The 13716-nt window shown below is 41.3% G+C and overlaps 4 protein-coding genes across 4 annotated transcripts; 3 read left to right on the top strand and 1 right to left on the bottom strand.

The window, feature by feature from the left end:
* Positions 1-3: 3 nt before the first annotated feature.
* Positions 4-2095, bottom strand: rpp38 (ribonuclease P/MRP 38 subunit). The gene is made up of 2 exons (XM_076737094.1): positions 2001-2095; positions 4-1130 (listed from the first exon to the last, which is right to left on the bottom strand). Exons 1-2 carry the CDS (start codon positions 2039-2041, stop codon positions 302-304), a joined length of 870 nt encoding a protein of 289 aa, XP_076593209.1. The 5' UTR covers positions 2042-2095; the 3' UTR covers positions 4-301.
* Positions 2096-2732: 637 nt separating this feature from the next.
* Positions 2733-5486, top strand: LOC143325161 (acyl-CoA-binding protein-like). The gene is made up of 4 exons (XM_076738085.1): positions 2733-2871; positions 3733-3850; positions 3944-4006; positions 4970-5486. The coding sequence occupies exons 1-4, from the start codon at positions 2863-2865 to the stop codon at positions 5041-5043; spliced, it is 264 nt and encodes an 87-aa protein (XP_076594200.1). The 5' UTR covers positions 2733-2862; the 3' UTR covers positions 5044-5486.
* A 575-nt stretch (positions 5487-6061) lies between these two features.
* On the top strand, positions 6062-12805 carry LOC143325160 (peroxisomal carnitine O-octanoyltransferase-like). Its single transcript, XM_076738084.1, has 18 exons — positions 6062-6202; positions 6575-6698; positions 7076-7200; positions 7298-7479; positions 7587-7711; positions 7826-7934; positions 8708-8801; positions 9049-9174; positions 9264-9365; positions 9526-9609; positions 9698-9805; positions 9894-10024; positions 10112-10235; positions 10343-10421; positions 10515-10608; positions 11167-11286; positions 11759-11879; positions 12697-12805. Exons 2-17 carry the CDS (start codon positions 6584-6586, stop codon positions 11877-11879), a joined length of 1839 nt encoding a protein of 612 aa, XP_076594199.1. The 5' UTR covers positions 6062-6202; positions 6575-6583; the 3' UTR covers positions 12697-12805.
* On the top strand, positions 12572-13355 carry LOC143324343 (acyl-CoA-binding protein-like). Its single transcript, XM_076736731.1, has 4 exons — positions 12572-12589; positions 12697-12805; positions 12899-12961; positions 13074-13355. The coding sequence occupies exons 1-4, from the start codon at positions 12572-12574 to the stop codon at positions 13145-13147; spliced, it is 264 nt and encodes an 87-aa protein (XP_076592846.1). The 3' UTR covers positions 13148-13355.
* Positions 13356-13716: the final 361 nt, after the last annotated feature.

Genomic DNA, 13716 nt, shown 5'->3' with positions numbered 1-13716 from the left:
CATGAGTAATGCACTTGTTTTTAATATGACGGGAGGCACATTTACAGTGTACTAGTTTGAACTCAATGTTTAATGGACTTCGTTGAGGTCTGAAATTTTGTTTCTGTTTGTTTCGACTTCAGTCATATTTAGTTTTTAGTCCTTTTAAACTGATTTGCGATAACTGTAAACCAACAGCTGCCTGAAATGAAAGAAAAATGCATTCACAAAACCAACTAGGTTTATGTAAATGGCCAAACCTACAAAAATATAGGAATGGTCCTTTTAATATCTGGGCAGAGTCTCAGTTTCATTTGACTTGCTATGATTGAATCTTTCTTTTTTTCCTTGCAGAGTTGCCTACTATTTTTTTCACTTTGAGAGGTTGCAGAGTGCAGGAGGAGGCCGACTCTGTGACCTCCTCCGGTTCAGTATCAAGCTTCCTTTTCTGGCCCTTCCCCTCGGCAGTGTCCTCCTCCTCTTCCATGCCTGCAGGGTCGTCAGGTGTTACACTGGGTGCTGCATCTTGCAGCCATGCAACATCCAGTGAAGGCACTCTGGATGTAATGGCATCAACAGCATCAGTGAACACCTCTTCGTCTTTGGAGGCACATTGTCTGAATCCCAGCGCGAGGACACTTTTCAACCCCAGCGGCTCCGACACGCTGTGGCTCAGCCGGGGCACCTGGCAGGCCGGCACACCTCTCGTTGCACTCAGTGCTATCAGGTGGTCTGTCATGTGTTGCGGCTTGACGGACTTGCACACAAGCAACAGTTTGAGCTCGTTCCTCTCCAAAGCTTTGGTGACCTCGTTGATGCCAATGGCCAGTTGTCTTCTGGCTGACACATCTGTCCAGCCATTTTCAGGAGAATCCTGCACCTGTGCGTCCCGGCTGACCTGGGGACCAGGTTCTGATGTGGCAGCAGGTTTCTGGTCTTTCTTTTTCCTCCACGGTCGAAACACTTTCACCTCTTTCTTCTGAAGACCTGTGGAAAGCAGCTTGTCCTTTAGGGTTTTCAGGATGAAATGCATGTCTTCTTGGGGAAGAGGGCTCCATTTTGGAGTGAATGGTGAGGTGAAGGATGTCTTGGCTGGCATGTGCCGTTTGATTTCCTTTTTAACAGGCTTTCCTGTGGTGGCCATTCCACATCTGAAATTAAGACAACACAACAAGCAGTAAATAAGATATGAATTTACACAACAACTACAGTAGAGCCCAGTCAAATTATTTCTCGTTGTCAGTAAAAAGAATTCACAGTACAGACATGCGAATACATTTGGCATAGTTTGTCCACCAGAGAGCACTGACTCACGACATAGACTAATCTTTATTTGCTGAACTTTTCAAAAATGGAGGTTTGCAAGGTGCTGAACAAACAGATTAAAGGGCATGCTGATAGGCAGACAAAGTAAAGGGGGAAAAAAAAGAGAAAAATAAAAACTAATGAAACTAAAAACTGAAAATTGATAAATGTAGGCTTAAATAAAATACAAAATTACAGAACAAAAATACAAAAAAAAAAAGGGTTAAACCATTAATTTCTTTTTATTGACCAAATTTATGGGCTTCTTATCAAAAATGCTTTGTGCAGATTTTACAAATATAGTTAGACAACTACAAATACTCAACGTCAGACCTCAAAAAGCTAGTATCAATCGGATCATAATAAAAAGGTTTGAGCTCGGCGGCACAAATAATAATAATAGCCTGCTAACAATAAAAGTGACTGAACAAATCCTCCTGAAAGGTTAGAATTTAGCACGTCCGGTGTACGATACTGTGACATTGTTTTGGGAGTGATTGCTAATGATTATAAGCAATATTTCAAATGTAATTATTGTGTCTATGCTGGGGGAAATAAACATAAATCCTGTTTGGTGGTCGAAGAAGCCTTCATTCCCTCTCAAATTAAGTGTAGTTGACTTTACACGTCAGCTGCGATAAAAACTCTGAACTTCGGCTCTTTACAACTTTAACATCATGACAATCAACAACATGTCTGACACTTATTTACTTTACCTGATTCTTAACAACGCAAAAGGTTTAAAATGGGTGTCCATTCACATCTGCCGCCCAGCTACACGGGTGGACCACAGGGCGCCGCCATTTTGTTTGAATTGAAATAACTTTATTTAAAAAGCCAGATACACGCCACAGTTACAACGGAGACACCGAGAAGATCTAACGTGTTAAAAACGATTTAATGAACGCATTTAAGTTTAAATACGTTGTTTAATAGTAGGCCTAAGGACTGTACAGGACTTTTACTTGTTCACAGAGCGATACCAAAATGTAAAAACAGTCCGTTTCAAGTCATACATTCATAAATCTCACTTAAGCAAGAGTACATGGCCTAATAATAGAAACATGTACTTATACTATCAAAGTACTCATCATGCAGAAAATGTACATCTTATATACATTGTACTGTTGGGTTATTAGCTATTGATGATTTGATAATTTTAACGTACTGTTGGGTAGTTAATAAAAAAATAATGTATAGATTATATTTCTACGATAACACGTTTTTGCGTGTAAACTCATGATTCGCAAAGTATAAAGCTCCGATAAAGGTAGTGCAGTAAAAAGTACTATATTCCCCTCTGAAGTGTGAAGTGTGGAGTGTGTGTGTGTGTGTGTGTGTGTGTGTGTGTGTGTGTGTGTGTGTCTGTGTCTGTGTCTGTGTGTCTGTGTGCGCGCGCGCGGGTGGAGGCAGCCAATCAGCTCCTCAGCAGCTCTCTGCTCCCTCCTCTGCAGGCCTCTCCTTGGTCGACAGTATTGCATTGATCAGCTGTGGTGCAATTACAGCTGCGACGTGCCGTCAAGCCGACAGCGAAATATCCATTTCTGTGAAGGACTTTGAAGGGCTTCGTCTGCGAACATGTCTCAGGTAAAGTACCGATCGCTGTTCTTTCCACTTTATTCAGCAGAACAACGCGGAATGAAGGAGATGTAGGACTCAGATGATTCGCTGTGAAATGAATAACGGTTGTAGCGGAGTGGGTGTTCACGCCATCTACTGTACGTGCCGACATCCATCTTTGCCAGTGTGGGTTGGGATGGGTCGCCACATGTAAGAAAAAAAAGCCATTTTAAACATGGACGTATTCATCATCCGACTCTGTGGTCTCTCTGATGCTGCAACTAACGCGTTTCAAGCAGTTCTCTTACAAAAGGAAGCAAATATTATTCTGCGGAAGTATGAATGACAAGCACGATGTGGCTCCATTTGAACTGAGAAGATGAAAAATATTTGACCGACCCATTTTATTTTAGGGATTAAGGTTTAGAGATTAATCTTTGCAGCATTTCAAAAGGTTTCAGGAACATTTCAATTTAAGGTTTTAAGTTTTTCTCGTCCGAAAGGGGTTTCCTACGGTCTATAATTATCTGTTCAGGCTCAGATCCTTTGTAAAGTAGATTATTCAAGTAGGCACAAAAGCACTAGAGTCTTGAATAAAAGCCCATTGTTTGTCTGCAGCTCTTGCAACAATAGGTTTCCCGGGCCTCCACACCATGACTGGAATACTATGCTCAGATAATAACTGATTAATATGCACTTTCTCATAACACACTCCTGCTGCAGCAAATACCTCAGACTGAGTCTTCTGTCAGACTTGGCAAAGAGCATAAAATCTACATCCTTTTCACCCCTTACCCTGAGCAAACATAATAGCTGTATGCTTTGAATAATTGAGCACAAACACGACGAGTGACTTGACAGTTTCTTTCCACCACCTATGACCTGCAGGCAGAGTTTGAGAAGGTGGCAGAGGATGTGAAGAATGTGAAGACAAGGCCTTCGGACCAGGAGCTGCTGGATCTGTATGGCCTTTATAAACAGGCAACTGTTGGAGACGTTAACACCGGTATGAGTTGCTGCAGACCAACAGAATCACTTCCATGCAGTGTTCCCTGAAGTCTGAATATGTCCTCCTCTCTGTGTGCTGTCACAACTGTAGATAGACCAGGAATGATGGACTTCAAAGGAAAAGCCAAATGGGACGCCTGGAGCTCCAGGAAAGGTAAAAAGGTTAAAAATGCCTTTAAGTGTAATATGGATAGATAGGGCTGTGTTGAAACACAGCTAAGGGTCTACTGCCATGTTAGCAGCTCTGTGATAGTGTGCTTTGACTCAGTGGGACTTTGAGCTCAATGCTACTGACAGCATGCAAACATGCTCACAGTGATAGTGCTAACATGCTGTTAAACGGGTGTGATGTTTACACTGTTAGCTGGCATGTTAGCACTTAACACAAAGTACAGCTGATGGGAAGTTTTGTTGCGAGTTTTGCAGTCTCTGTGACCTCACCCATTGGTTTCTGAGGAGCCATTGTGAACTCAGTGACAGAGGCTCTGGCTGTCGCCATCTTGGCAGTGCCTGACTCCAAACTCCAAATGGGCAAAGAGGTGGAGCGTGGGTGGAGCTGAGATGGACTGAATGAAGCCTGATTGCTGAAACGTGGTGGCTAGCTGCCACTCAAAGCAGCCATGCCCATAATAATACATAGCTTTAAGCCTTTATTTAATTTAAATGAATTGAAGAATCACCCTCCTATAGTTGTCATGAATGAGGAAGTTACTTAAAGAGACCAAAACGGTTTTTGTACCAGGCTGAAACATGTTTATTTCTGCTGTAAATTTGGGCATTTTAATATGGAGTCTGTGGGGATCGACTTGCTTTTGGGGCCAGCCTTAAGTGGCCATTCGAGGACCTGCAGATTTTGACACACTGGATTCATTTGTCAGCCCTGGAGCTGGCTGCTTGGCATGTGGTCATAAACCAAAGGATATATCCCAAGTGACTGCAATTTATCCTGAGGGGAACATGATATGTGTGAACCAAATTTCATGGTAATTCTTTCAACGAATGAGGCATTTCAGTCAAAACCATAAACCTGCTGGTATCGCTACAACTATTAGATGGGTATCCAAAAGTTCTAAAGTGGTTTTTAATCCAAATACTTTGTGTTGACACACTCTTTCAGGAATGTCCAAGGACGATGCCATGACAGCCTACATTACACTTGGAAAAGAAGTCATCAGCAAATGTGGCCTGTAATGGATGAAATAAACTGAAATGGCTGAATTAATGCAAAAACAACAGCCTACTAACTCAATTACTAAAACAATGCTGCTGTCTATATAACAAGTAGCCTTCCGCTTTCAGAGGCCATAATAATGCAGGATAGTCGTGTAATTTCAACATTTTCTTTTGTGATTTCTTTTAATGGCTTGTCTTTTTTACCTAGATTATTCCCATTAATTTACGCAATTGAATAACCTCTATGCATCCTTTAGGGTTAAAAATATTACATTTTCCAATTGATATTTTATCTAATTGATGTTGTTTATTGTTGTAATCCACATGTATGCAGCATTATACTGTGTACTTGTGCGCTTTGATAAGTAGCTTATTTCCTAATCAAACGAGGGCAAACTAAATACTGTCAAATGTGAACCTATTGCACACATTTTGAAAATAAAACCTCTTTCTGAACTGTTGTTGTTTTGTCTTTTGTTGTTATTCAGCCTACACTCATTGATATCAATGGGGTGAACAAAATAACAGAAACACCTGTCAGTATAATGCGATACAGTTCAACAGCACCACAAACTACAGTACACTATGAACAGGAGGAATCATTGCAGAAAGCAAAACCTGCTTCACTGTTCAGTTCAGACTTGGAAAAAATGTGATCCTGTCCTTAGAGGATCCCTTTGAACTAATGGGTAAAGTTCATACCATGAAAGACAGAGATGGACCAAGAATACCCAGAATTATATTGCTGTTGAGAAATGTTTATTGTGCCATTGACCTCTGGATCTGTCTGCCTGCCTGCCTCAGTTATTTTCATCAATAGTATTAAATAAAACCACTCTGTGTGCAGGGATTAAAAACTGTGTTCTTTTTGGGCTTGTTTCAAGTTTCATTGTTTCTATTCTGCTTCTTTGATTGTTACCACAGCCTCTAAATGATTTCACCTCTCTGCAGCACACAGACTCACTCTCAATGTCTCGTCGATATGTAGAGCAAGTGTAACGCGCATGCGCAGTAAGGTCTTCCGGGCTGGCTCTGGGTGGGCAGTTCAGCTGGGTAAAGGGGACGAGCAGAGAGGATTTTGAGGACAAAAACAAAAGCCTGAACACATCATCACATCCAGCTGATATTTCCTCTGTGTGTGGATGCATTGAGTCAGCGACAACATATCCCGAAGAAGGTGAGCCGACAGAAACACTGTGTTTGAAAGCTAAGAAGTCTTTAGAAGAAGTTTAACCTAACTTTCAGCGTAAACATTGTTGACGCAGCGTTAATTTAACCAGTGCGCTGTAACGGCTTTATGTCGGTTAAGATACAAATGTCAGCTATCTTACTGAAAACCGTTAGGTCCGTTTGAATCAATGAACGAGCTAAAAGACAGGGACAGTATGACTGACAGAAAAACACACAGCTAGTGTTTGAGTGTTTAACCAAATGCTGCACAGATTGTGGTTTCTGAAATTCATAGCTCTTGTCTACACCTGCTCCTGCTCAGGTGTCATGTATGAGATGAGACTTGTGAACGTCAGTGTGAAATGTATTTGTATTACAGACAGTAGAAATGGCCAATCATTTGTCAGAGTCTCTGCCAGAGCGGACCTTCCAGTACCAAAGCAGCCTGCCACCCCTGCCTGTCCCGTCGCTGGAAACTAGCCTTTCTAAGTACCTGGATGCAGGTAGGATGGTAGCTTTGTGCAGCTTGCTGTGTCAGAGTTACTCATTTTCAGGTTTTATAAACCTTTACCATGCAAACTTTGAAAACTTGTTAACAACTTACAAATGCTGTCAGTGATTAATAACATTTGACCTGGTCTGAACTGCTAACTGCTGCTAATGCTATTTGTCTGAAATGTAAGTATTTCTGCCCCTGAACTAGTTTCATGGTGTATTTAGCCAAAAAATAAGACAAGACAATAAGCATGTTCCCACCCATCTGTAATAACTTGACCTAAAAATGTGTGGATCCCAGCCAAGTGAGGTCTAGTAAGTTTTGGAAAATTAATGGTTGCATGAATGACACTGACTAATTCAGCATTGCCATGTTGTCCGTAAGTTCGTCCTTTTGCATCTGAGAAAGAGTTTGAGGCTACAGTGAACACCGTGAGGAAATTTCAAGAGGGTGTTGGCAAAGAGCTCCACCAGAAACTACTGCAGAGAACCAAGACAAAGAAGAACTGGGTGTGTAATTGAGCTGTAAATGAATCCTTTTTGATGTTACAGATCTCATCTTAACTCATGGATGTTTTGCTGAACTGACTTTTTTTTAATTCCCCAGCTGGAGGAATGGTGGTTGGACACTGCATATCTTGAGAGCCGCATCCCCTCACAGCTGAATGTCAACTTCAGTGGCCCAGCGCCCTACCTGGAGCACTGCTGGCCTCCTGCAGAGGGAACCTCTCTGCAGAGGGCCAGTATTATGACATGGCATACATTACAGTACTGGAACCTGATCCGCACGTACGACATGTTCACACACATTTTTACCAGCTCTGTTTTTTTGTGGTGTGTCATGCAGAATTTCACACATATATATAATCTTTTTGTCTTTCTCTTGTCTGTTTTAGGGAGAGGCTGGCTCCTCAGAAAGCTGGCAAAACAGCATTAGATATGAACCAGTTCAGAATGCTGTTCTGCACCTGCAAAGTACCCGGAGTAAATAAGGACACCATACATAACTACTTCAAAACAGGTAGAATAAGCTCAGCTCTTATCTCCGACCGTCAGACACAGCTTTATATCTTTCGACCGCTTTCTCAGTTTACATATCACTGTTGTGCAATGTGTGTGTTGTGCTGTGTGACAGAGCTCGAGGGCCCTTGCCCCTCCCATTTGGTGGTGATTTGTCGTGGAAGGATCTTCACATTTGATGCACTCTGTGATGGACAAATCCTCACTCCACCAGAACTACTCAGGTAATGATCACAAGTATACACACCACTGAAAAGTAAAATCCAAATATGAAATCTAGTACCAAAGAGCACAGTTGGGGCAGTGAACCAACTGCTGACACTGCTCATTGAACTTTTAATAACGCGTGAAGGTATGTTATTAAATATTAAGCATTTCACTAATCAGCCCCAAGAGTGTGCTATTACACTATCCTTGGGGCGCAGACGAGAGGTCCTGTCAAGTTGTAACATGGCTCCTCATGTCTCCTCCCCCATTTAAGATTGACCAAATGGAGATGCAAGAGGGAGAGGAAGACACAAGGAGATAATTTAATCAAATTACTCATGATACACAGCATCTCAGTGGTGCTGTATTATAAAGAAATAATCAAATAACAGTTACAAAGAAAAACAGTATAACAATACACAACAATACAAAATAACTGATAGAAATAACACCAACAGGTGATTCAGATTATTTTATCAGACAAAGAACAGGCCTGACATGAGCATTAAAAACAGGTAACTGTATATAAGGTTAAGTCTGTACTCTTCAGACTCAGGTCAATGGTACAGTCGTAAATGAATAAGTAATTGTAGGCCATATCGTCCTAACTGGTTTTCCATCATACTTAAGCTGGTCTGATTGTGAAGCAGGTTTTAAATGCATTGCATGCTTTCTGCATAGTATTAAAGGTATTAATAAATCTTAAATTTAACTCGGTGAACCCTTCAGAAACTGGGCTGAATGGAAAGAACCCAGGTTTGATTTTCTGTGTGTTTGTTAATCTGTATAGGCAGCTGAGCTATGTGAAAGAGCGCTGTGAGGCAGAGCCGGAGGGAGACGGAGTGAGTGCTCTCACCTCAGAGGAGAGGACTCGTTGGGCGAAGGTAGGGGTGCTCATGTTTGGTTTTCATCTCAGTTCATAAGATTCAATACAGATGGATGGATTGTGGATTACTGTCCCTGCATATTTTATCCCCATTTCTATCATTGTCTTATCTGTAGAGTCACTAATCTTTTGTTTTTGGATCAAAAGAAAAAAATCTGCATTACATTTGTGAAAAAGTTCTCAAATTACAGAAGCATACTTGATTATCAGTATTGTGAGCATTTGTCTGTTTACTGTCTCTGCAGGCCAGGGAGCATCTAATAAACATTGATCCACACAATAAGACCATCCTGGAGACCATCCAGAGCAGCCTGTTCATCATATGTCTGGATGAAACGAAACCCTTTTCCACTCCAGAGAACTACACCAACGTACGGGCCGCACAGAGCATGACTTCCTGTTGCTGGTTTAAACGAAAAGAGTCGTGTGTCTGATTGTGACTTTGCAATTCTGAACATAGATGACCCAGGAAGCTCTCACTGGCGACCCCACCACCCGCTGGGGTGACAAATCGTACAATTCAATCGTGTTCTCAGACGGAACTTTTGGCTCTACTTGTGATGTGAGTTTGTATATGTGTGTGTGTGTGTGTGTGTGTGTGTGTGTGTGTGTGTGTGTGTGTAATGACAGAGGAAAGCAAGTACTTCTACTGTGTTACAACTTAAAAACATATTTCTTAACATATTCCTTGAATAACAGCTTCAAATTAAATTGTTTTGCAGCATGCACCATATGATGCCATGGCACTGGTGTCTATGTACTGGTGTCTGGACCAAGAAATTAAAGCTACAGAGGGCAAATGGAAGGTAAATATTATTACTTGATTCTGTATGGTACATTGAAATAGTTCTTGTTAATGATTCACTTTTCACTCATTGATGTCTGTGCTTTTAGGGCTCAAATTTAATCAGACCCACACCTCTTCCCGAGGAGCTGGTGTTTACGGTGGACAATAAAGTCCTCTGTGACATCAGCAATGCCAAACAGCAATACTTGGAGTCGGTGAGCCAATATTAAACACCAAATTATGCCAGTTGTCTTGTTCATAGTCCCAGTTGTGTGACTGTCCACTCTGTCGCTGTATTCACAGAAACAGGACCTGCAGATTGTGTGCTACGCCTTCACAGCGTTTGGAAAAACAGCCATTAAACAGAGGAAGCTGCATCCTGACACCTTTGTTCAACTAGCAATGCAGTTTGCCTACTTCAGATTGCACAAAGAGTATGGACTTGTGCATTTGAGCAATCAAAAGTGACCTTTGAAGTCTAAGAAGTGAACAACCTGAATGTCTCTTCTTATCCCTCTCAGGCCAGGATGTTGTTACGAGACAGCAATGACTCGCAAGTTCTACCATGGTAGGACGGAGACTATGCGACCCTGCACCACAGAGGCTGTGAACTGGTGTAGAGCTATGATGGATCCCACATGCAATGTGAGTGTGTGTGTGTCTGAAACTGCACTGTGGCAAAGTCACTCAGACGAAGGAGGTGGAAGCAGTCTTTGACTATATGACATGATACGTAAACATTGTTCTGTCAGGTTAATGCCAAGAGGAAAGCCATGCTGCTGGCCTTCCAAAAGCACAACAAGCTGATGGCTGAGGCCCAGGAAGGAAGAGGTTGGTTCACTTTACGTACATGTGATCAGTAATTTCACATACCACCACTCTCTGACACTAATTCACGTTACATTCGTGTGACCTTGCATCCAGGTTTTGACAGGCATCTTCTCGGGCTGTATCTTATCGCCAAGGAGGAGGGACGTCCCATTCCAGAACTCTTCATGGACCCCCTCTATGCAAAGAGGTATTATCTGTACAGCTAATTTATTTCTTTGAAAGAGTGTGTCTGTGCCCCAAATCCATTTTCATCATGATGTATAGACCTTTGTGTAGACACACAAACAGACAGGTGTAACTAATAACATCAACAATTTCCCAGTAAGCCAACGTTCCAGTGGGAACTAGTTTACCTAATAGAATTCAATCAAGCACACCTGTCCTACAATCACACAGGAAAAGTCTGTGGTGGGATCTGTGGAAACAGGGTTAGCATCAGGGGCCCATGTTGGTTTATCACAGCTATAGTACGTCATAGAGGTGTGCACGCTGGGTGAGATGCCAACATGAACTAGAGCAGAAAAATGTTGGCATTTTTATTTTTAATCCTTACATTTCCTAATTCAGCTTCAAAATATTTTAGCTGCACTGTGTTTTTGTTTTTTTGGTAATTGTTTGTTATGGATAGATCATTACAGACATTCTGATAAATGTCCAGTTTCATAAAGTCAACTGCAGTACAGATGTTTCTGTACAGATTTTTTTTTTCTGTCTGACTGTAACTGAGTTGTGTTTGTGTCTGCAGTGGTGGTGGTGGCAACTTTGTGCTGTCGTCCAGTCTGGTGGGTTACACCACAATTATGGGGGTTGGGGCTCCCATGGTGCACCATGGCTATGGCTTTTTCTACTGCATCAGAGATGACAGGTGGGCAGGAGGGACATAAGCATGCTTTCATTAACGTGTTTCTTCTTCTTCTCCTCTTTTGTTCCAACTGTCATGATATCTGCATGAGGTGGGTAAACTTTTGCTGAATAATTGCCACAAAATTCTCCAGCGAAGGGCAGATCAAACCCCTTAAAAACACAAGGGAAATTAAAGATGTTCAAGAAAATCAAGACTGCTTTTCTGAGTTCTTGAAGAGGTTTTCAGAAATAGTAATTACGTTCATCATTAACATGTTCATTTTTTTTTCTTTGCCCAATCTGTACTTGTAGTATTTAGGCTGTATTCCACAGTCATGTTAAAATTCAAGGAGAGACACTTCAGGCAAAAACATTCTTGAGATTTTAACAAAGTTACAAAGTGCTTTACATGTTTGAAACAGGATTAGAAACTGAGGCAAATAACACTTTCAGCACCTGCAGTCACATCCTGATGTCGTCTTTTTTCCCTACAGGATTGTGGCGTCCATCTCGGCGTGGAGATCTTGGCGTCAGACAGATGCTGCGTCACTGTACAACTGCTTCTCTAACTCCCTGCACGAGATGCTCCACCTGGCCACCACATCTCAGCTATAGGTGCTCACTCACACCAACAGACAGACAGTCGCTAAGCACAGGCTAATACATTCACCTTTTACCTCATAGCACTTACTGGAACGTTAATGCACTCACAATCCACACACCCTCAGTGAATGGCCGACAGCTCGCGATAGTAATGTTTGATCTCAGCACAGTTCAATGCAAACGTACAGAATCGGTGCTGCAAAGTGACATCCAATGGTTTTGCCATTAAAAGGATAACTGTTCTGTTTCTTTTAGTGCTAAGTCAGACTTTTAGCACTTTTAGCGTAAATTTTCTGTGGGTGTAAATATTTTTCCTGATGCTCTGATTTTTGTGATTCTATCATGTATTTTCTTGAGAATGTTTAATTTTAAATGCTGACAGTATTAATCCACATTTAAGCCAAGTTTAAGATGGGGACTTGTCGAAAATAACTTAGGAATTCAGATTAAACCCATAAAACTAACTAACTAACTTTTATATAGTTAAATGACATAGATTTGCCTTGTTTTATGTTTTGGGTCAGTCGCCATATGAAAATTAAAAATCTTTGAACCAAAACTGGACTGCCTTGGTCACTGTTCTTTATGGGTTCTGCACACTCTGCAGCTTTCCTGTGTGTTTTCACATCTGTCAAGCTAAAAACTGATTCTTTTTTTTTAACTCTGTATTTAAAGCCTTACACTAATCTGTATATGTGGGCGTGATGGTTGTTCTGAATACTGTAGCACTCCTTACCCTGTGCAAAAATATTAGCTATACGCTTTGAATAATATAGCAGAAACACAAAAGGTGACTTGACAGTTTCTTTCTACCACCTATGACCTGCAGGCAGAGTTTGAGAAGGTGGCAGAGGATGTGAAGACGAGGCCTTCAGACCAGGAGCTGCTGGATCTGTATGGCCTTTATAAACAGGCAACTGTTGGAGACGTTAACACCGGTATGAGTTGCTGCAGACCAACAGAATCACTTCCATGCAGTGTTCCCTGAAGTCTGAATATGTCCTCCTCTCTGTGTGCTGTCACAACTGTAGATAGACCAGGAATGATGGACTTCAAAGGAAAAGCCAAATGGGACGCCAGGAACTCCAGGAAAGGTAAAAAGGTTTAAAATGCTTTTAAGTGTAATATGGATAGATAGGGCTGTGTTGAAACACAGCTAAGGGTCTACTGCCATGTTAGCAGCTTTGTGTTGACACACTCTTTCAGGAATGTCCAAGGACGATGCCATGACGGCCTACATTACACTTGGAAAAGAAGTCATCAGCAAATATGGCCTGTAATGTAATTGGAAAATATTACATTTTCCAATTGATATTTTATCTAATTGATGTTGTTTATTGTTGTAATCCACATGTATGCAGCATTATACTGTGTACTTGTGCACTTTGATAAGTAGCTTATTTCCTAATCAAACGAGGGCAAACTAAATACTGTCAAATGTGAACCTATTGCACACATTTTGAAAATAAAACCTCTTTCTGAACTGTTGTTGTTTTGTTTTTTGTTGTTATTCAGCCTACACTCATTGATATCAATGGGGTGAACAAAATAACAGAAACACCTGTCAGTATAATGCGATACAGTTCAACAGCACCACAAACTACAGTTTCCAAAATGACTACAGTTAAATCAAGACGTCTCAAGACGTCACAAAAACTGAACATTACAAACTCCATGAATGTATGATTAACTGCAGGACTTGTTGCATTAGGCTACATTAGTTTTAGTAGTTCAGGGTACCTAACAAACTGGCAACTGAGTGATTTTGAGCTCAGAACAAGAACTTTCGATTTTGTCCGCTATCATTTACACTGGATACACGTTAGAAAGGGATCTCATAATGTCCACT

Source organism: Chaetodon auriga, chromosome 8 (assembly GCF_051107435.1).
Source record: "Chaetodon auriga isolate fChaAug3 chromosome 8, fChaAug3.hap1, whole genome shotgun sequence".
Classification (NCBI taxonomy): Eukaryota; Metazoa; Chordata; class Actinopteri; order Chaetodontiformes; family Chaetodontidae; genus Chaetodon; species Chaetodon auriga.
The sequence above is the reverse complement of the archived record's forward strand: the minus strand, read 5'-3'. Positions and strand labels throughout refer to the sequence as shown.